The sequence below is a fragment of the Nelumbo nucifera genome, chromosome 4, assembly GCF_055504915.1.
Source record: "Nelumbo nucifera cultivar China Antique chromosome 4, China Antique-T2T, whole genome shotgun sequence".
NCBI classification, from domain to species: domain Eukaryota; kingdom Viridiplantae; phylum Streptophyta; class Magnoliopsida; order Proteales; family Nelumbonaceae; genus Nelumbo; species Nelumbo nucifera.
In genome coordinates, this window is record NC_142652.1 from 9,418,884 (window position 1) to 9,441,708 (window position 22,825).

Genomic DNA, 22,825 nt, shown 5'->3' on the forward strand with positions numbered 1-22,825 from the left:
TATAGGCAAATTAGCCAAAGTCAATTTAATCAACATAATCCTTCCACCTAGGGATAGGTAGTTCTTCTTCCACGAGGCTAATCTCTTGGTGAATCTATCAACCATCGGGTTCCAAAAGCTCCTTTTACTCAGATTATCCCCAAGGGGTAGCCCCAAATAGGTCAACGGCCACTGAGCAATCGCACAACCCATAACTTGGGCCATTTCTTCCACTTCTCTATCACTCAAGTTGATTCCAACCACACAACTCTTATCAAAATTGACTTTAAGATTAGTCATTTGTTCAAACACATAAATCACCAATTTCAAGTTGCGGACCCAATTGATCTCCTCCCCTCTATAGAACAAGATGGTATCGTCTGCAAACTGTAAATGGGTAACTAGAATCCTATCCCTTCCTACTCTCCATCATCTCACCAAGCTCCTAGATTCAGCCCTCTCAATAAGCCTCCCCAACACTTCATCAATCAAGATGAATAGGAAGGGGGAGAGGGGGTCCCCTTGCCTAATGCCTCTAGTAGCTGGAAAGTGGTCCACCACCTTACCATTCACCAAAATAGAATACTAGCATGTCTCAATACATCCTTTCACCCATTTACACCATTTCTGCATGAAACCAAAGGATTTGAACACTTCCAACAAAAAAGACCAATCCACTAAGTCATATGCCTTTTCAAGATCCAATTTGCAAGCCAACCCCTTCTTTCCAGATCTTTTTAAATCGCCCACACTCTCATTTGAAATTAAGATCTGATCCACTATTTGTTTGCTCTTAACAAGAGCTCCTTGATTATGGGAGATGATTGTGGGAAGCACCTCTCTAATTCCCCAGATAGCACCTTAGTAATGATTTTATATAAACTATTTACCAAAGTAATTGGTCTAAACTCTCTAGGGTGACAAGTTCCTATCTGTTTTGGAATTAAAGCAATGAATGTAGAATTTAATCCCGAATCAATCACTACTCTTTCAAAGAATTCAAGGAAAACCTTTTGGATATCATCCTTAAGTATCTCCCAACAATCTAAAAGCCATCGTGAAACCATCAGGACCATGTGCTTTAGATCTATCCATAGAGAATATTGCTTCCCATACTTCTTCCATGTCAAACCTCCTTTCAAACCAGACCTTCAAGTCTTCAAGGAGCTTAGGCTAATCCAAGCCTTCTAGCCTTAGTTTGTCATTTAGGGGTCTTCTAAAAATAAATTTGAAGTGATTTACAAAGGCCCTAGCAATCTCACTCCGTTGGATTAAGATTGTACCATCAAGCTCAAGTTTATGGATGAGATTTTTCTTTCTTCTACCATTGGCTATAACATGAAAGAATTTTGTATTCCTGTCTCCTTCCCTTACCCACTTGTGCCTAGACTTTTGTCTCCAATAGGTGAGAGGAAGAAGGATACATAACAAAAGACACATATAGGAAGTATTTACATAGAGGACTTTCTTTTACCTAACTGTATTAATGAGATTTCTTTTTTCCTCCCCTGAGAACTCTCTTCTTCTCTCTTTATCTTAGCTTTTCTTAAGAATCTCTAAGAGCGGTATGCTCTGAGACACAATTTTCTGCGAAGAGAGACTGTAGTTTCCCCTTAAGGAGCTCAAATAGGGAGTGCTATAATTATGCAACTACCCCCTCCCCCTAGGTGAAGGACACATGTCCTTCCCATTTAAAGAGAGGGAATTCCCATACGAGACACCTCACTTAAATCTTGAAGATTTTAGCTAACGCACTAGCTAACCTTCTTACTTGTATTATGAACTATTTTTAAGTTTATTTAGAGTTTGTTAAAAAAATTGCCTTAAACACTAGCATATCAGTGCGTCAAACGGTCTCGAGGTATGTCTTTTCTATATATAATATTCTTAATTTTAAGAATTATAATAATTAGTTGTTATTTTATATAAAAATAAAAATATTATATATAATATTTTTATTATATATATTATTTTCTATAATTTTATATTACACTATTATTATTATATGTATGTGTGTATGTATGTAGCTATTTGAGCTCGGTTCGCGAGTTTCATGAGCCAAGCTTTATTAGGCTCGAGATCGACTTGATTAATAAATGAGCCTGTAAATTGGGCTCAAGCTCAGTTGAAACCGAGCAGAGTTGAGCTCGAATAGCTCGTGAAGAGCTCGTCTCGTGGCCACCCCTAGCTATTCAACATGTTCCTCTCTCTTTTATACAAATATTAATCGATTGTGCAATTACAATATTACCCATCTAATAAGTTTCACTCTCCCACACTAGTTGTTAGTCGAACTCCTCTCACAACAATAATGTATATATTATTCTTGTGTATTTTCTATTTTCCCCTCCTGTAGGTTGTGCTTTTTCATTTCATCTTGCACTCTATAGGATTGCCAACTTTCAAGTCTTCTCCTTTGCCTTTAAAAAGAAGTTTCTCATGATCACCAATGAGTGTAAGGTACCAATGAAAGAAAAGGAAAAAAGTAGAATCTTGTAATAATCGGATCATCAAATGACAGAAGGTAATAGAAATTAAGACAGGTATCTAAAGCAAGAAAATATAGAAAACATAATGATAGAAAGATGCAAAGTAGTTAAGTGGATTGTCATAAGCTAGAGTTTCTAAATATATCTAGATCACTTTTTTCTTCTGGCCGTAAAAAAGAAGAAACAGAAAATTGGCCAGCTAGACAAATTAGTTTTATAAATGACCAGGCAATGTCCATATACAAAGCATGTCATATGCAACCGTAATAGGTTAGCTTTAAATTGGAATTTCAACACATATAATTGTGTACTTTATTGTTGTATGGTGATATTGTTCTTAATATTTTTTTATGATAGGGTTCTTAAGATTTTCGAGATATGCTAGTTAGCAATGCTTTTATGCCACATTTTTAATTCTTCCCCCTACAGATAAGGTGGGAACCATAAAAAGACATGTCCACTCTGTCTTGTAGTGTGTCTTTGCATGGGCCCCACCATGTCTATGGAGCAGAGAATTTCAACACTTGCTTGCATAAAGTGTTGTTTACTATTATCTTCAAAATTCTTTTTTCTTATTTCCAAAATGTAAAAGAGCACCTTTGAAGTTACCAAAAATGCATGAGAACCAAAGGTAATTTACCAACTACATCAGTTTCACAGAGATGGGCAAGGCTTTGAAAACCAAGGGCCTGTATGGTAGGATCTCGACTCTCAATGCATGCCTGACATTCAAAACAAAAAGAAGATAAACGTTGTGAGAAACACATACAACATTAAAGCAGAAAGGAAGCAGCTTTTGGATAACATATCGTGCAAGGGAGTTAAGAGACAAAAATAAAAAAGAAATAGTTTGTGGAATATCATACCGACACAGAGAGGATAAGGTCCACACCCCTGTCAGGATTTTTTCTGCAAATATCACAAATGGAAGCAGCCATACTTATAGAAATGTTTTTGTCAGAAGAAAACTCAATGAAATCTTTTGGATGCAAAATTCCCTGGAAATGGAGGAAAGCAAAAAATATATATATCAATAGAAGAACATGTCCATTAGACAATATTAAACAAACAGAAAGAGTTCTCAAAAGCAAGAATAAGAACAAAAGAAAAGGAAGAAAAATGGTACAGTAAACTAATTCAGCAACCAAATTCAATCTTCACTAATTTCTTAGCTCCAATATGGAATTTTTTTAATCAGTATATTCAAATTTTTAAGTTACAATATGAGAAAATAAATGTTTAAACTCATTCAGATGCAATAACTATTAGCTTCATCAAACAAAGCCAAGATGGAGTTTAATGAAGTTGATCTGCAATCTATCATCCTATACGGCCTGAGCAACAGAAGGATTCAAGTACTGTTCCCACTAATACTTCTAACATCAGAGCAGAAAAGTCAGATCAAGTGGTTTGGACTCCAAAATTCAGAAGAAACCTTCATGACCAGAAGATTGGCCATTTTGCTGACTTACTAAGCTCCCTCCAAAATCTCAAGCCCAAGCTGGATACCAAGGATAGCATAAAATGGAAATGGCACAAATCCAGCACCTTCTTAGTCAAGCCTTTTGAATACCCCTCTCAGCTGACTTCCCCCATCACCTCATCTGATCCCACTTCTTCCCATCTAAAGTTGCCTTCCTATCTTGGACTGCTGCTCTTGGAAAATGCCCAACCAGAGATAAGCAATCCAGCAGAGGCATGAATCTCCCCTCAACTAGTTGTGTCTTCTACGGTTGTAACCCTGAAAAGGCTAACTACCTTTTTGATCTTTTTGTAAGCATCTCAGGATAGATCTCTTCTGTACAGACCCTCTCTATATAGGAGTAAAACTTCCACCCTTTTCTTTTGATTCAATACTTTACTACATTCTTTACCTTTTTCTAAAAATAAAAAAAAAAAACAAAAGAAAAGGCTCTATCTGAGTCACTATAGTAGGTTCATTGCACACTATTCAAATGACAGTGTTATCATATACTTATGCAGAGAAGTAAAAACATCTTAGCATCTTCAACAAAAAGATAACCAACAATTAAGAAAACCATACATAAAACACCACAAGTATAAGCATTGACTTGCATCTTAAAAAATAGCATTTGATAAACTGGGGCCATCCTCTCTTTTTTTTTCTTCTTTTTAATATTGTAAGAAGCAGATGGCTATCCAGACTCCCAAAGTAAGGAAGAATAATTTGCAACGCCTATATGCATTTGGTTTCATTTAATATTCTTGCTTTGCTTTTGTTGTGCTTTGTTTTTTAACAGGAGGCTTCTCTTCAAAGAAAAGAAGATATTTTTGAAAGGATTTTTCGGAAAGAAAAAAAAAAGAATAAAGAATGACAGAATGACTACATAAACGTACCTGCAGAGTCCCAAAGACACGATCTGTAACTTCCCATGTCTTACAAAGTAGACGAGTTGCTGTAGCATATAACACCCTGAGGTGTAGAAGAAACAAAACTACTGAAACCACATGCAATTTATTCATTAAAAATGGGGAAAGAAAACTAGAGTATGTATATGTTATAAATCTGATATGTTCACATGTGCAATTTTTTCAAGTATCTGACAGCAATGGGAAACAAGTTGTTCCCCCTAAGGAGTTCTGGAATCATCACCAGTACCCTAGAAGGTATCATGTATAATATGAATATCAACTTTAAGAAGGTGTATTACAAACAATAAACTACTGAGAAGTGGAATGGTAATCCCATCTGCTAGTTGTGTGTTCTGCCATCAGGAGATGGAGATAGCAGACCACCTTGTCCTGCATTCCCCATTCAGATAAGCTAATAGGATCCATTTCTTGCAATTATTCCACTACAGTTGGTACTTGGTATTGTCTTAAATCTGAAATGGAAATGCTACCGGCATGGATGGCCAAAGGCCTTAACGAGAAAAGCAAGATAACATGGAGCATAGGCCCCCAACAATTATATGGATCCTATTGGCAGGAAGAAATGCAAGAACTTCTGATAACAAAGCTGATGTAAAGGATGAGGCATTGTGAAAGGCCACAGAAATGGTTAAGTCCTAGGCTCCTAGCTTTCTGTGCATTCCACCTTGAGGAACATAGTTCATAGCTCATACTTCTCTCATCATATACCTTTTGTGCAGTTTTAGATTCTTATCATTTACTGTTTCCTTTACAGGGTTGAACATTCCCATATAGCAACTCATAATCCATGTGCTACATTTGTAACCTTTTGCAAAGTTAGAATTTGTACAAACTATCTTACCTTTTCAGATAAAAAAATATGTAAACTAGAAAAACCAGCATATGATTTTTTTTTTGATAAATAAAAACCAGCATATGATCAATATGAGTAAAACACGAGCTCCTAAATGAATTTAGAATCACAATCCTAGAATTCCTTTCCTATCAAACGTAGTTTGTCATGGCATTGCCTAGGCAACTAGGTTCCCTTGGTTGGGCACCTCCCCTAAATGCCTTGACTTATAGCAACTAGGTGCCTGCCTAGGCAACAAAACACACACATGGTGAGCGTCTTATTATAGCATCATGGCTATGGCTGCATCCTTAATAGTATGTATAAATCAAAAGGCAAGTGCATTATTATGTGTATATAGTATCACTTATACTTTGATTTAAAATTTTACTAATGAAACTTAAAAGCTCTAAGGGTTTTGAGAAGAGAAAAAGAAAGAAAGAAGAGAAGAATAAAGAGGTTTTGCAGGGAAGATGGAGGAAGAGAGTTGCAGTGGACGTCAGGGAGATAGGGAAGATGGAGGAGTGGATGAAGGTTTTGAACATGAGCTTAGTGGGAAGGGTGGTAGTGAAGGAGATGGACAAAAAAGAGTTTGACGCCTGGGCAAAACTAGAATGGGAAAGAGAGAAGGTGTTAGAGGTGAGGAAATTGAATGCAGAACTATGGTTGTCCATGTTTCACTCAAAGGATTTCGCAGAGGAGGTTTTGAAAGGGGAACAGATAAAAGAAAGGGCTGTTAACCTGAGGTTGGGCGGGTGGTTCCCAGCAATTGGGGAGCTAAAGGGGCGGAGAGCGAGCTACGTGACATGGATTGGTGTAGCAGGGATCCCACTCCATGCGTGGAGTATTGTTACCTTTTAAGAAGCGGCTGCAGCTTGTGGTAGATTCATAAAGTTTGACGATCGTAACAGAACGTAGGAAAAGATTGATGTTGCAAGGATCCTAGTCGAGGTTGAGAATCCAGCAGATGTACCTAGGAGGTTGATCCTGGAGTTTGCAAGGGAGGAGTATGAGCTGAGGCTGCTGGTAGAAGGGATTGATGAGACCTATCGTAAAGAGGAGAAGCCTTACTCTAAGCGCAGAGAAAAGAGGAGATCTGAGGAAGAAGTCAGATGCTCTGATGCTCGGGAGAGTGCAGAGGCAAAAATAGAGGAAGGGCAGGAGGAAGGGAGGGAGCAGAAGAGTCAAGAGGGGGAGGAGGGAGAAGCAGTGAGGGAGCTGAAGAGTCGAGTGGGGGAGGAGGAAGTTGCTGAGTCAAACTTAGGGTTAAGTGGGAAGGCACATGTGGACGAAGGGGTAGCCAGAGAGGATAAAAAGGAGGGACAAGTGGATGGAATGGATGTGGACCAAAGTTTGACCGGGATTCTAAAGAGGGGCCAGGAAAGAAGGAGAGGGAGGAACCAACTATAACTGGTTGGTCACTCAAGTGAGAAGGAACAAGGATCACCGCTTCAGCAAGCTCTCAACAGAGTGTAAAAGGAGAGGAAGGGGCAAAAAAGTCAAATGCATGAGGGGCTCTTCGGGAATTTCCCTCATGCATTTGAAGACAAGAGAAACTGATCCATTTCCTCCGACCAGGAAGAGGAAATTGGCTATCAGTAAGGACTGGATCTAGGTGATAACAAGATACGAAGGGAACGAGAAGATCGCGGTTTGGGAGGGATGGAAGGCAAAGTTCCTTTGGTCAGACACAGACAGGGGAGAAAAGGATGAGACCGCTGCTTCACTAGAAAGAGAGAATCAGGCGTGCGACAATCATATGCCAAAGATAAATGTAACAGAGGTTGCAGCCGTTTCAGAAGTAAGGGTGGAAGAAGTTGGGGTGGAGATTTTAGAATAAAGACAGGATGGAAAAACATGGTAACGGCCATGACCTTGAGCGATAAAGACTCACCTTCGGTAGGGAAAGAGGTGTTTCTAGATGGAGTTGAAGTTGGTTTCAATCAAAAAGAGGCCAGAGAGCTTAACGAGGTAGGTTTAACCCCTGGAACCCTATCTGTTTGTGCTTCTCCCTCCGGAACATCTCCCATCTCTGTTCCACCTTCAATTAAGGGTAGTTCAAGGGCTGAAACCAAAGGGGAAGGGAAGACGGTTTCCGACTTAGGGGTCAGGAACTCTGGCACAAAAGGAAAAAGAGGGGTGGAGGAGAAAAATAGAGTTTATAATAGGAAGAAAAAAAAATAAAGAAGTTTGGGGTGAACAAGACGGGAAAGGTTGACATAGGAGAAGGTTTCAAGGGGTGAGACAGAACGCAATCAGGAAGAAAGAGGAGAGGTGGTAGAGAGGCAGGAGTCATCAGTGGGGAGGAAGGTGGACAACGAAGAGTTGGTAGAAAGACAGATAGAGGTAGGCAAAACCTTGGGCCTGTTCTTCCTGGGAGGACAAGAGGTGGTGAGAAAGACTATTGACAGTATGAGTGGTCTAGAAGGGAGGAATAAGAAAAAAGGGCTAGTGGGGGAATTGTTGAAGAAGGAGAGGAAGATGGGGAAGGGAGATTAGCAGGGCTGCCGGAAGAGGAATAGAAGGGTTGCTAGAGGGGGGAGGGGAGTGGCAGGAGCAAAGCTTTACCTTGGAATGTAAGGGGATTGAGAGACGGGAAGAGGAGAGAGGTGGTAGAATCTTCTGAGTATTGCTGCAGGGAACAAAACTGGAACCTTTTGTTAGAGTAAGAAGGTGAAGCTGTTATGGAGTTGTATCCCATTTGCAATTTGTTGGAACATCTGTTAGGAGAGGAACAGAAGGACTTTCGAAGACATAGCTTGCAGCATGGACAAGATGGTTGCGGCTGTGGGCAGAACAGTGACAGAATGGGTATTGATTCTTCCAGAACTCAGTCAACTAGAAAAGGAGGAATTTGGAGATAGGTTAGGGGAGATCCTGGGTTATCAAATATGTAATGTGGAGCTTGTTATTTAGTCTTAAAGTTGGTCTTGTACTTGGATGATGACTTATCACCCTCATTTGTAACTTCTTTTAATAAAATCTTTTTAATTACTTATCAAAAAATAGAATAAAGAGGTTTCTTTTTTCTACTCTCTCTTTCTCTCTCTCATTTAAGCATTCTTTACTTGCTAATTTCATATGAAATTGAACTACTAAATATTTATTTACTAGTGTTATTATTGAAAGTATTTTAAGTTAAAAATATTTAATATACCATTATCCTTTAGACATGATGGTCTGCCATATTTTGAAAGGAAAGTCTTTTCTTTTTCTGAGAGAAGGTGAAGTTAATGTTCTTAATAAAGAGAATTGCTATTTTTTTTTTTTCAATTGATATGCATGCTGATGGTATATAAAACTAGGGAACTGACCTAAAATTTAATTTGTTGCTTTATAAAATTCTTATTGCATAAGGCAATGCCTAGGCACCTGCCATTCCACTCCGCCTAGAATCATATAGATGCCTTGACAACTTTGATTATAAATATAATGGTCACTAACACAAAGTGCAATTTAATGACAAATTATGAGTTTATGATTTAGCAAAAAAGTTTCTAGTATGCCTGACACATTTTTCCTACAAATTATAACAGGACCTTTTTACACAAATGCATGCAAACATATGAAGTCCTTGATGCAAAACAAACAAAGCATTATGATGGGCCCACTGAAAGACAACCATTGTGCACTTTGGTTTTTTTTTGTCCTTTTTTATAATAAAGGGAAAATTTTATTAAAGAAAAGAAAAGAGGAACACAAGGTGACAAGGTATCACCCAGAATGAAGAGAACCCCTTTCTACAACAAAATTAATGATTGACCTCCCCCAGCCCAATTGCTAACCTTTTTGATGTCTTTCAACACTATTTCTCCAACAATCACTTACAAACACCCAAAAGATTTGACCTATCAACCCTCCAAACTCCTTTCATCCCTTCATACCTCTTCAAAGTTCAAACACCTCTTCCACTTCCAAACCCTCCCCACTTACTTGGAAACCTCTCTCAACTCCAGTTCCATAAAAGCATTTTTCGTAAACTCCTTCCCACCCAAAAAAAAAAGGAAAAAAAAAAAAAAAACAAACTCATTCTCTTGATAATTTCAACTTCAAATTGACAGTTTTTTTCTAATTCAAACTCTTTCTCAACTGACCTGGCTTGATCACAAATGATTTGCCCCTTCCACTTGTTCCTCTGATTCTCCCGAACTACAGTCAACTGACCTGGCTTGATCACATCCTCCTTGGAAGTTATTAGCTCCCTTTGGTTTCTTTGAAGTCAAGTGCTCTGCATTTTCATCATCTTTAAAAGAATTCTTCCCCCATCCATCACAAATCCTTACCTCACCCACCACCACAACTGCAGTAGGCCCTCCAGAGTCTCTTTCAACTTCTTCCTCCTTATCTTCTACACTATTTGATTTATTAACATTATCATCATCACTTTAACCAGTCTCTATCTCAGAACTCTCAGCTTGGTTGGGTATTAAGACATTCCATCTCCAAATTTTTTCTTACCCAAACACATGGGATATCAACATCAATCTCTGTTACAAACATATTTACTTAATTCAACCTGTATGCCCTCTCATTCATCTCCTTTTTCTCTAAATGACTCAACCTCGAACTCACCTGTTGAAGACAGCAACACCATGGGAAGTTTCCCATTCAATCTACTTCGAAGAATTGCTTCACCCATTTTATTGCCTTGGAAGTCTCTATACCTTTGCATGCAGCAATCCTTCTCGATGCACCTAAGCTTAGAGGGATCTCTCCAGTTGGCAAGAGAGAAACCACCACCCCTAGCAACTTTTTGTCCCATTTTTACCATATCTGGCTTTCAGTTTTCATGATAAATAAGCTTGCTTTTTATTCCTTACAATGACAGTTCAAATCCTGATTTTTTTTTCTTTTTTTGTTTTTGAGGAAGGAGGTGCAAACATATATTTTGTATATTCACATTGATCCCGTTGAAAGGGTTAGGATCCATCATATAGATGGTCGAACCATGCTAGATGGCTGGGCAAATTTTCAAAAATTTCCTAATCCTTCTGTGAATCGAATTCCCTATGTTTTTGAAAAAACTGTATTTTTCAGGATCGGTCTTGCACTAAACCATACCAGATTTGAAACCAAACAAAGAGGAAGATTTATACTTAACACGGATACCACAAATGCAAATCCCAAGGTGGAAGTTCATGCCCAAATCAACCCTAAAACCAGCCTCCACTGAAGATGGCGCATTGTATAGGTGAAGTTGATTCAACAACACAATTTTCAACAAAACTGCAACTCAACTGCTTGGACCGAACTAGGATGGTGAGCTTGAAAAAATCAAAAGAAAACTGATCTCTATAAGTCCTTGAAAGCCTAGGTCGTGATAGGGTTTCTTGGAAGACAAAAAAGAAGAGAGAACAAGAGAGAGTGGTCTTCTACTCTAGTTTGCCCTCTTCTTCTTTTATCTCCTTATGGAGCACTCTCCTAATCAAATTAGGAGATTATCCAAATTTAATTTGGATTTGGACTCTATTAAGAGATAAGCCCTATCCTCTTAAGAGGATGGGTGCTCCATACCCATTTCCAAACTCAAATTAGACCCAGAGCACATGCATGTGACAACTTACTTAATCTTATTAATTATGGGCCTTAGGCTCATTTCTTTCAAAGACTCATGACCCAAGATGTTGCATGGCCAACTTAGGCCTGATTTGTATGGCGTGGGACCCCACAATGACTTCACATAAGTCCACATGGGTTCAAACCAGCCTCTATGAAAAGGCTTAACCGAATTTACTGCTAAACACAATGAACCCCTGAGCACATCACTATGGGCTCAATATCGACCCAACATTTACACCTAAATGATCCTTAAATCTAGCCATTCTATGAAAATCTAAGGATAATGGACTTAAATAAGATAAAGCTCATCAGGTAATCAGCCTTGTAATGGTCTCTTACACTTAACCTCCCAGCCCATAATGATCACAACACTGCCCGACAGGAAAAAACCTCTCCTTTGACTACAAGGTACAGTGTCACACTCTCTGCTCGAATGGATCTCGGGAATTAAAACCCTTTGCAAACATTTTCATAAAACATTAATATATGTATATTAGTATATATATATATATATCATAAATATATTTTGCAAAATCAGATTTCAAAACACTGGTGAAATTCACTGCCAGCAGTTTAAGTTTCCATCAGAGAGAATGTAAGCCCTATCATTCACTTTGTCCGACAAAGAGGTTGATCCTATCACTATGATCACCCACTTAGATGAATTCTTAGACTGCCCCAACATACCCAGGTTTTGGCCCTTAATGGATCTCATTTATTGGCATATCAAAGACAACCCAATCCAACACCTAGTATAGTACCATAATCAAGTCTAGGGGTTATGTGTAACTTTCCAATTTTGCCCATCAATCTCTAAGGTTCAAGGCATAACTGGAAAATGGTTTATGTTCAATGTTTCATCCAAACACACACTGCGTGTGCTTTGTGTCTAACCCTAGCAACTGAAACAAATTGCCCCAACTTCTTTGGCAGCATATCAGTGTCAGCCTTGGCAAGATAAACTCCTCAAATTTATCCAATGGCTAAGAACATTCTAAACTAACACGAGTCTCATAAGTGTTCAGTTTAAGGGGTAATTTCACAAAAGCATACAAATATCAACATGAAACATAATGTATTTTTATTCATTTACAATAAATGTATCTATACATCAATCTGATTAGAGCTAAGGGCATACATTGTCTAACAAATCCTCTCATGTTACCACCCTTTTTGTATTAATACAATTTAATAGTTACTTTCTTCAAAAGTTTATGTTCATAAGCTAAAGTAGTGTTTCAATAATACACAGAACACTATTCCAAAACTCACAATCCATGGGTTATCTTATATTCTTTGAATTTAAAAAAAAAAAAAAAATCATTTACTTGATCAAAAGATTTAAATAAACAAGTTAAATATATACCACTCAACAAGGATATCTGAGAAGAATTAGAAGACATCAAAAGGCAATGTTATGAATGCTTGAGGGCAAAAGGATCATAAATCAACAAGTTGTATGGTAGCATGCATGGCATCCAGATGATTGCCAGCACTCATCAGCATAGGAAAGAAACATAAACCATAGACATAATATATGGTAGAGAACTTACGGTCTAGCATCCTTCTGAAGCATTGGTAAAAGAGTTTGAATAACGAGAGGTATCATCATAGAATGTGAAGCAAGTGATGGAAGCATCCCAAGAAGTTTTAGCTACATCCAATGTTGGAAGATACTAAGTTGATGTTAAAAATGATGAAATGACAAGCTAAAAAAGAACACAAAAACATTAATCTTGCACCATGCAATGACAAATGAAGTGGCAAGCATATATCCTGCCTTTTGTTTTGGTCTTTATTCTTTACATTTTGGAATTATAAGTGATACTTTTCAATCATTTGTCAAGAAAAGAAAGAAACTTACAGACATTGAATGGAAGTCACTCTTATTATTGCAGAAAACTTTATTATAAAAGAGAATCGCTAGTAGTAGTGATACACTCAATTTAGGCTCCATAACACCAAGAGCAGCCAAAGAATCTATAGCAGCATTCCCCAATGAATGATGGATCACTAGAACAGCAACAACTGAACCAAGTACCAGAGGCATCTCTACAAGGAGAAAAAATCAGTCATGAAATAAAATTAAGGGAATAAACTTTTAAGCAAAAGCTAGCCTAATATTGCATAATGTCAACTAACCTGTTAAAATATTTTCTTCAGTCTGAGAATTCAATGGGGATTTTTGTCTTTCAACAGTCAATAGAGAGTATTCTCTTAACTGAGAAAGCCAAGATTTTGGTTGACTATCTATCACTTTAATATTGGTTTTAGCGATGGAAGCAAAACTCAAGAAGTAAGAACTGGATAGTGAAGGTTGATCCTGAAAGTAGAGAAAAGAATAAAAATAGTCAAATATCATGTCCCTACTAATTCAACATGTTTCCTGGCTTAAATATGCCATAAGAATGCTAGGCTTCTTGTGCCAATAACTTGTCTGAACCACTATGGTTTCTTTACCATGTTGTCAATTTCTAATTGAATTTGTCTATGACAACTTGTCAAGGCTCCAAAAGTTCAAAAATCTTTGGTTGCCACCTAGCGGTAGGCCTATGTAACTCAAAGGCCACTCCAATACTGAAAAGCCCAAAAGACCTGCAAATCTCTTCCCCTTTGTTCATGCTAATACCCACTATACAACTCTTCCCCAAATTGGTTCTCAAATTTGATGCACCCAAAGCACTTAATTAGGAGCTAGAGGTTATACGCTCGAGCTCCTAATGGCATAATGTCATATGCAAATCATAAATGAGTGATAAGATGAATACTGATGAGATGGATTAAGCAAATGGTTAACCATTATAAATGCATCATGATAAGCATTGATGAAAATGCAAAGGTTAACCTGTAAAAGTCAAATGACTTGAACAAATGCCATATAAATCTAGTTTAACCAGTTGACAGATTTTACTGAGTACTGAAAGAAAATAAACCTGGAACCACAGACGCTGCAACAGCCTATAAATAATGGTTTCCAGTTTGCTAGTAGATTTAGATTCTATATTGGTAATTGGTTGCTTCCTTGGCATCACCAGCAAGTCTACTACGAACTTTTCCAGCAAGAAAAGAAAGTCAGTGGCTGCAACTCTAACAGATTTAGAAGGAGATGAGGCCAGGTTGATTAGAGGAAAAATAAATAGAAGCTCTTCAGTAAGACCACTTTCTCCCACAAGATGTTCTGAACAAGCAAAAATCATATCAGATTTTTTTCAGCATATTACAGTGAAGAAGAAACCATCAGAAGAAGATGCAAAGTAAAACTAAACTCAGATGAAAGTGAAATCACAGTATTATGAAAATGAATGTAGATGAACAGTGATATCAGTACACATTCATTCAAGAAGCAAGGCATGAAACGCCAGGAACAGGGTTAGAGTCACACAGAGATATAGGTACAGAGCTTAACTTAGCTACCATAATAACAGATAGAAAAGTTATAGTTTATTATGTTAGTATTATAAGAAAACCTACATAATACATTTACTCCAATAGCATGATAACACCAAACCAGCACCACCACTAGAAAACCAAAAGATCCCATTCTTAAGGTAAAGGTAGCAGTCACAATGTTTTAAATTGTGACATGTGTACTTCAGAAGCCAAGGAACTTGTGTTGCCTGTTTTGCCATGTTATGCTTAAAAGCAAAGAAACAATTGTAGTTGCAACCAGCCTATCTCATCTGCCTCATGTTGCTTTTGGTCCAGGTAGGTAAGATGAAAGTTTCATCCTCCCATCAATCATTAGATCACAACCTATAGGCATATTGAAAGAATCATGTTAAAAGTCATTTCTAATAACATCTTTGTGATACACTAATGCCTGTCTATGCTGGAAACTGTTTTGCAACAGTAGATATCTATAATAGAGTAGGAGCTATCAATTCCCATTTATTGGCCAAAGGAAATGGTTGCAATGCTCAGATATCGATACAGGAAACAAGAATACAATTCTTCATTCCTAAAACCCTGGACAAAGGTACAGGTAAGGATATCCCATTTAATATTACCTATATCATGCTTTTGTATCTAGTTCTTGAAACTAAATGTCATTCCTCAAAACTTTTAAGTCTTGACAAATCTAATTAAAATTCTAACATGTATAGATTAATATCATACTGTGTACAGAATTTTAACATATACAGATACTTTTATAGTATAATTTGTTCTTTTTTATCAATAACATCAGTTTTATTAATCTGAGAAGAAAGTGATAAGTACAGACTGTTAAAACAGTTTAAGTTCATGAGAGATAAAAATTCTTATCTCTCCCCACAAAACCCCCAAATCCCTTACAATTGTGCCCAAAACAATGAATCTCTCTCCGCCCCTTGCTTAGCTAATAAATCAGCTATGGCATTTGCACTCCGCTTGACCCACCCTGTCCTTCCATGTCTCTAGTTAACCATCTGAATTTTTTCCTTTCATTATTGTAAATCCACATTTTCACTCCCTCATCCTGTAGCCAGTTGATCACCAATTTTGAGTCTCCCTCCACACTTAGTTTGTTGATGTGCAGAGCTTTCGCCCTTTGTATGCCTTCCATTACAGCCATGACTTCTGCCCTCAATGAGTCTCCTTCCCCTGCCGGCCCAAAATATAGTGCAATAATTCTGCCCCTTTCATCTCTAAATACACCTCCAATGCCAGAGGAACCTGGATTCCCTATGCTACTACCATCGAAATTTAATTTAATAAAGCCCGTCTGGTGGGCTCCAATGATGAATTGAGACAGCCTTAACAAAGGAAGAATCCGCCACTGCCCTCCAGTTCCTCAATATATCAGTTGTTGAAACACTAGAGAAATCTTTTAGGGACTTCAGCCAGTGCACCACTTTAATTTCAATTGCTTCAAAAACTTCTTCTTTACTTCTTGCTTTATCCAAGAAGATTCTTGGGTTCCACTCTTCCCAAATCGTCCACAATGTAACAACTCTTATACACCTCCTCATAGTTCTCCCTTTCTTTTTTGGCCATGAAAATGCAGTTACATCAAACATGCTTCATACACTCACAGGAGGGATCCACCTACACCCAAACAAAGAGAAGCACCATTCCCAAACCGAAGTAGTAAAAGAACAAGAGACAAATAAGTGATATAAACTCTCACCATCAGCCTTACATAAGACACACCAGTGAGGGGATAAACACATATTGGGCCGCTTTCTTTGAAGAAGATCAAGTGTGTTAACCTTTCCATGTACAACTTCCCAACAAAAAGCCACAATCCTTGGCGGGACAGGTCTGCGCCATACCTCTTTCACAGGAAAAGAAGGCAGAATACTAGGGGAGGGCTGTAACAAAATTTTGAGGAAAAAAGCACAAGAAAAGGAGCCAGAGGTTGTACAGGTCCAGATTCGACTATCAGGTTCAGATAGCTCAAGAAAAACTCCCTCCAACAGCTGTAATAGGTTAATTACACTCTGAAACACTGAATCTCTGATACCCCTTCGGAAGCCCAAATCCCAATTAACCCCATTATTTGAAGATAATTGAACACAGAATTTGGAAATTGGCTCATTTTTAAGGCTTGAGAGGGCATACAGTGAAGGAAATTGATCCTTTAGGGGGGAGGTGCCTATCCATATATGTTCCCAAAATTTTATACCATTACCATTACAAAGATTGTACCTGATGTAGGGGATGAATGTAGGTAAAATTGCACTGATAGCCTTCCAAGGCATCTTCCGGGTTGCCCTAGGCAGTAGACCAGCATCCCATCCATTGTCCAAGAGCCCATGAATGCTCACTATCACCTTAGCCCATGAATGCTCCTTGTCCCTAGGCAATCTCCATAACCACTTCCCAAGTAATGCTAAGTTCCTTTTCTGTATATTGCCTAAACTCAACCTTCCTTCTTTTTTGTTCCTACACACAACCTCCCAACTTACCCTATTATATTTCTTTTCCTCCCTGGTTCCCACAAGAAATACCTCATCATATTCTCTAAGCTTTTGCAAACACTGACTGGAGCCTTGAAAACTGACAAATAGTAGACATGTAAGTTGGCTAGTGTTGAGCTTATCATTGTAATCCTGCCCCTTAATGACAAATACCCTTTATTCCAACTAGCTAACTTTTTGGAGAATTTTCCTAAGACCGGATTCCAGAAACCAACTTCTTTTGGGTTAGCTCCAAGGGGCACCCCTAGATAGGTCAAAGGCCACGATCCAACACTACAACCTAAAATCTCTGCACATTCTACCAATTCCCCTTCCCCCATATTTACCCCCACTACGCAACTTTTCTCAAAATTGATCCTAAGGTTTGACATCCTTTCAAAGAGCTGCACTGAAAACTTCATGTTCCTTACCCATTCCAACTCAGTTCCTTCACAAAAAAGAATAGTGTCATCTGCAAACTGTAAATGGGTAATAGGCGCACCCTCTCTTCCTACTCTCCACCCTCTCAACAACCCTCGCTGATCAGCCCTTAGGATAATTCTGCTTAGACAATCAGCTATAAGTGTGAAAAGAAAAGGGGAGAGAGCATCTCCTTGTCTTAACCCATGTTTAGCTGGAAAGAAATCCGCCACTATGCAATTAACTAAGATAAAGTAGTGACAAGATCTTAAGCAACCCCAAATCCATTTGCACCATCTCTCACCAAGCCCACATTGCCTTAAAACCTCAATTAAGAAAGTCCAATCAACTAAGTCATAGGCTTTTTCCAAGTCCAACTTGCAGATTAATCATTTTTTATTTGATCTCTTCATTTCCTCAATACATTCATTCCCAATTAAGATTTGATCAGTGATTTGCCTATCTTGGACAAAAGCCCCTTGATTGGAAGTTACGAGGGAGGGGAGGACTTCCCGGATTCTTAGATCCAAGACCTTAGCTAGAATTTTGTACAAGCTATACACCAAGCTGATGGGTCTAAAGTCTTTTGGATGACTAGCTCCATGTCTTTTAGGAATCAAGGCAATAAATGTGGAGTTCGCACCTAGATTTATTATTCCCCTTTCAAAGAACTCATTGAAAGCCCCCATTGGATACTCTTTTAGCACTTCCCAACAATCTTGATAGAAAGCCACTGTGAAACCATCTGACCCTGGTGCTTTGGCTCTATCCAAAGAAAACACCACCTTCTTGATCTCCTCCTCCTCAAAAGGTCTTTCCAACCAAAACTTTTGGTCTCCCGAAAGGCTAGACCAATCCAAACCATCAGCCCAGAAATTTTCATCTAACGGCCTTATATAAATTGATTTAAAGTTTTCCACAAAAGCCTTTGCAATTGCTCCCTGCTAAGATATGACCTCACCATCTATCTCCAACTTAGAGATAAAATTCTTTCTTCTTGCACTAGCCATAGCATGAAAATATTTTGTATTTCTATCTCCCTCTTGAAGCCATTGAACCCTCAATTTTTGTCTCAAACTAATCTCCTCCTTTAGAAAAATGTCTTCCAATTGTCTCTTGAGCAACCCCCTTAACACCCTATCTCCCTCTTCCAATAGACCCTGAGATTCTCTGACATCCACCTCTTCAATTCCAATATAATTTGTTATTTTTTGAAAGATAAATAAACCATTTTATGTACCAAAAAATGTACAGATATTTGTATTTCTTTTTCTTTTTTCCTTTTTTATCAGAGTAGAAAACCTTATGTGCTGATTTCGGCCAAGCTTCTTGTGAAGGAAGAGTAGAAAGTTGGGGATTTCAGCAAGAGACAGAGGAAAGGGAAGAAAAGAGAAGAAGGTCGACTAGGATAGATTAACTTAACCCTTAGTAGGGCGGCAACTCAACCTAAGTAATTACAGCTCTTTAAAAAATAAAAACTAATGGGCCCAAGGCCCAACAACATCTTAATTTAAAAGGAAATAAACTAAACACAAGTCGGCCCACTCAACACTCCCCCTCAAGTTGGGAGTAGATGTCATACATCCCCAACTTGCATAGATCATGCTCCAACTTATTCTTTGCAACGCCTTTTGTGAGGACATCAGCAAGCTGCAGATCAAAAGAAATGTATGGAAGACAAACTTCTCCAGAAGTTACCCTTTCTCTGATAAAATGTCTATCTACTTCAATGTGCTTAGTTCGGTCATGTTGGACTGGATTATGAGCAATATTAATTGCTGCCTGGTTATCGCAGTATAGCATCATAGGTTCTTCTGCCTGAACACCGATTTCTTCCAATAGAGAATGGATCCAGAGAAGTTCTGAAACTCCATGTGCCATGGCCCTATATTCGGCTTCTGCACTTGATCTTGCCACAACTGTTTGTTTTTTACTCTTCCATGAGACTAGGTTAACCCCAACTAGGGTGCACACTCCTGAAGTTGATCTTCAGTCATCGAGGCATCCTGCCCAATCCGCATCTGTATAGGTCTCTAGCTTGAGCTGTCCATGATCAGTAAACAATATGCCTCTGCCTAGATGTCCCTTCAGATAAGCAAGGATCCTGTCAACTGTCTTCCAGTGCTGGTCTCGTGGAGCATGCATGTATTGGCTCACTACACTTACTACATAGGAGATGTCCGGTCTTGTCATGCACAAGTATAGTAGCCGACCCACAAGTCTTTGGTACCTCCCAAGGTCCTTTACTGGTTCACCTTCTGATGCACTGATTCTATGGTTCTGATCAATGGGGGTGCTAGCTGCCTTTCTTCCAAGTTTCCTTGTTTCTTGGAGAAGGTCCAAGACATACTTCCTTTGAGATATAAAAATTCCATGTTTCGATCTTGCAACTTCAATGCCTAAGAAGTATCTCAGTTCTCCAAGGTCCTTAATCTCAAATTCCTTATGCAGGTTCCTCTTCAGACTATCAATCTCACTCAAATCATTCCCAGTGACAACAATATCATCCACATAAACAATTAGGATTGACACCAAGGATCCCCTGCGCTTTACAAACAAGGTGTGATCAGATTAAGTTTGAGTGTCGCCAAAAACAATCAGGGTCTTTCTGAATCTGTCGAACCATGCTCTGAGGGATTGTTTCAAGCCATATAGTGACTTCTTCAGCTTGCATACCTTTCCCTCTTTAGCATTATCATAAAAACTAGCTGGAAGATCCATATACACCTCTTCTTGCAGATCCCCATTTAGGAAAGCATTCTTCACATCCAGTTGAAACAAGGGCCAAGAGTATGAGGCAGCAAGAGAAAGGAGTATCCGAACAGAGGTCATCTTTGCAACTGGTGCAAAGGTCTCTAGATAATAAATGCCATAGGTTTGTGTGTATCCTTTTGCAACAAGCCTTACCTTGTACCTCTCTATGCTTCTATCTGCCTTATACTTTACTGTGTAAACCCATCTGCATCCAACTGCCTCCTTGCCTTCTGGTAGGTCCACAATCTCCCATGTCTAATTCTTAATCAAAGCCTCCATCTCTTCTTGCATAGCGACCTTCCACTCAGGTTTGGAGAGAGTCTCACTAACACCTTTGGGTATAGACACGGAATCAAGAGAAAAGAGAAAAGCACGGTAGGAAAGACAAAGTCCAATGTAGGATAAGTATTGTGATATGCAATGAGCAGTGCACTTCCTCTTCCCTTTTCTAAGAGCAATAGGGAGATCAAGGTTATCTGCAACAGTGTTAGTGGGACCAATGGGAACTGAAATAGTAGAGGGATCAAGAGGAATACTTGGATCTATATCAGTCAAATCTGGAGTCTCCAAGGGATCGACAGGAAGTGGTGTGAGTTCTACTGTAGTGGAATCAACCTCCTTATGAAGTCTCTGCCGTGAGTAATACTGTGAGACGGAACGCAAAGGGGGGGACAAGGTAGGTGACATTGGATGGTTGTCAAGCATAGTAGTAGGCACAGGAACTGAAACTGAGAGAGGGATAGACTACTGACTTACTTCCCCAAAACACTCCCCCTGAGAAGGATTCCTTGAGAAGAAGTATGTAGATTCGAAAAAGGTGATGTCCATAGTAACAAACTGGTTCCCAGAGACTGGATCATAGCAGCGGTACCCTTTCTGATTCTCTACATATCCAAGGAAGACACATTTCTTTGCCTTGGGATCAAGCTTCAAACGGTAAGGACCAAGAATATGCGCAAAGCAGACACACCCAAACACCCTTAGAGGAATATGAAACATCTCCCCCTGAGGAAAAAGAAGGCCGAATGGAGTGTTGAATCCAAGTATACGAGAAGGCATCCTGTTAATCAGATATACTGCCGTGAGAACAGCATCACCCCAAAAACGAACCGGAACTATCGCTGTGATCATAATGCTTCTTGCCGTCTCAACAATGTGTCTGTTCTTTCTCTCTACAACACCATTTTGCTGTGGACTGTAGGAGCAGCTACTCTGATGGACAACACCATACTCCAACAGATATGAGGCAAGATGTCTCTCAAAACATTCCCTAGCATTGTCAGATCTGAACATCTTGATTCTAGTTCCAAACTGTGTTAATACCATCTGATGGAATTGTCTCACCAAGGATGGTACCTCATCACGTGATTTCATCAAGTAAATCTAGGAATATCGAGAGAAATCATCCACAAACAGGAGAAAATAGCAATAGCCGCCCATAGAGGGAACATGATAAGGGCCCCACACATCCAAATGAATAACATCAAAAAGAGAAGAACATCTTTTATTACTCGGTTTAAAAGAGTGTCTACAATGCTTTCCAAGTTCACAACCTTCACACTTCAACCTTGACAGACTCACAAACTCAAACAGTTTTGGAAACAAAGAACTTAAAGAAGAAAAAGACAAATGGCCCAGACGATTATGCCAAAGTATAATCTGATCCACAAGTTTTGACTCACTGTCCTTGCAAACATGATGACTTTGGTGAATTGGAAGAGTATCCAGGAGGTAGATTCCATTCACTTCACGACCACTCCCAATCGTCCTCTTTGAATCCAAATCCTGCAAAATACAAATGTCCAGGAGAAAAAATTACTGAGCAGTTCAGATTCTTAATCAAACTACTAACAGATAACAAGTTGGTGCTCAATCTAGGAACATGGAGGACAGAGGGTAAACAAATGGAATCATTAATCTTGACAGATCCCTTCCCAGCAATAGGAACATGGGATCCATCAGCTGTGGAGACCCTATCTCTGCCAGAACTGAGCTGGTAAGAGGAGAAAATGGTGGAGCAATGGGTCATGTGCTTTGAGGCTCCAGAGTCTATAATCCAAGGAGATCACTCCTTACCTGAAGCAGAAACATAGTTTGCAGTGACATGTGGACTACCTGTGTGGGCAAGGGAGGTAGAGTGAGTTCCACCTGTGCTACATGTACCTTGTTGTCCGGTTGCGGCTGAATTGGAACTAGTTGTATCCCTCTGATTCAGAAGTAACCCAAACCTCTCAAGCTCGGCCCTTATTGCAGCAGCTGCAACAGACTCCAAGGCAGTTGTAGTAGAGGGGGCCGGAGTGTCACCAGTAACTGCCATATGTGCATTTCCTTTCTTATTCTTCAATCTGGTCGGCACAAGATGTGGGTGAAGCTTCCAGCAAGTATCTCTTGTATGCTTCGTTTTGTTACAGTAGTCACAGACTAAGTCTCTTTTGTCTTCCTTCTTGTTCTCATTGCCATTCTGTTTAGGTTTCACAGCACTTACCATAGCAGACTGATCAGTCATGAGATTCTTCATC

General features: G+C 39.0%; 1 protein-coding gene across 1 annotated transcript in view; it reads right to left on the reverse strand.

The window, feature by feature from the left end:
* Positions 1-22,825, reverse strand: part of RST1 (ARM repeat superfamily protein) — a 63,174-nt gene that overhangs the window by 30,239 nt on the left and 10,110 nt on the right. The window contains exons 5-11 of the mRNA XM_010250308.3: positions 14,187-14,431; positions 13,396-13,576; positions 13,118-13,305; positions 12,807-12,907; positions 4,827-4,902; positions 3,335-3,466; positions 3,109-3,190 (exon numbers count right to left, since the gene is read on the reverse strand). Of these exons, the coding sequence (XP_010248610.1) occupies positions 3,109-3,190; positions 3,335-3,466; positions 4,827-4,902; positions 12,807-12,907; positions 13,118-13,305; positions 13,396-13,576; positions 14,187-14,431 (1,005 nt within the window). The remainder of the gene's footprint in view (positions 1-3,108; positions 3,191-3,334; positions 3,467-4,826; positions 4,903-12,806; positions 12,908-13,117; positions 13,306-13,395; positions 13,577-14,186; positions 14,432-22,825) is intronic.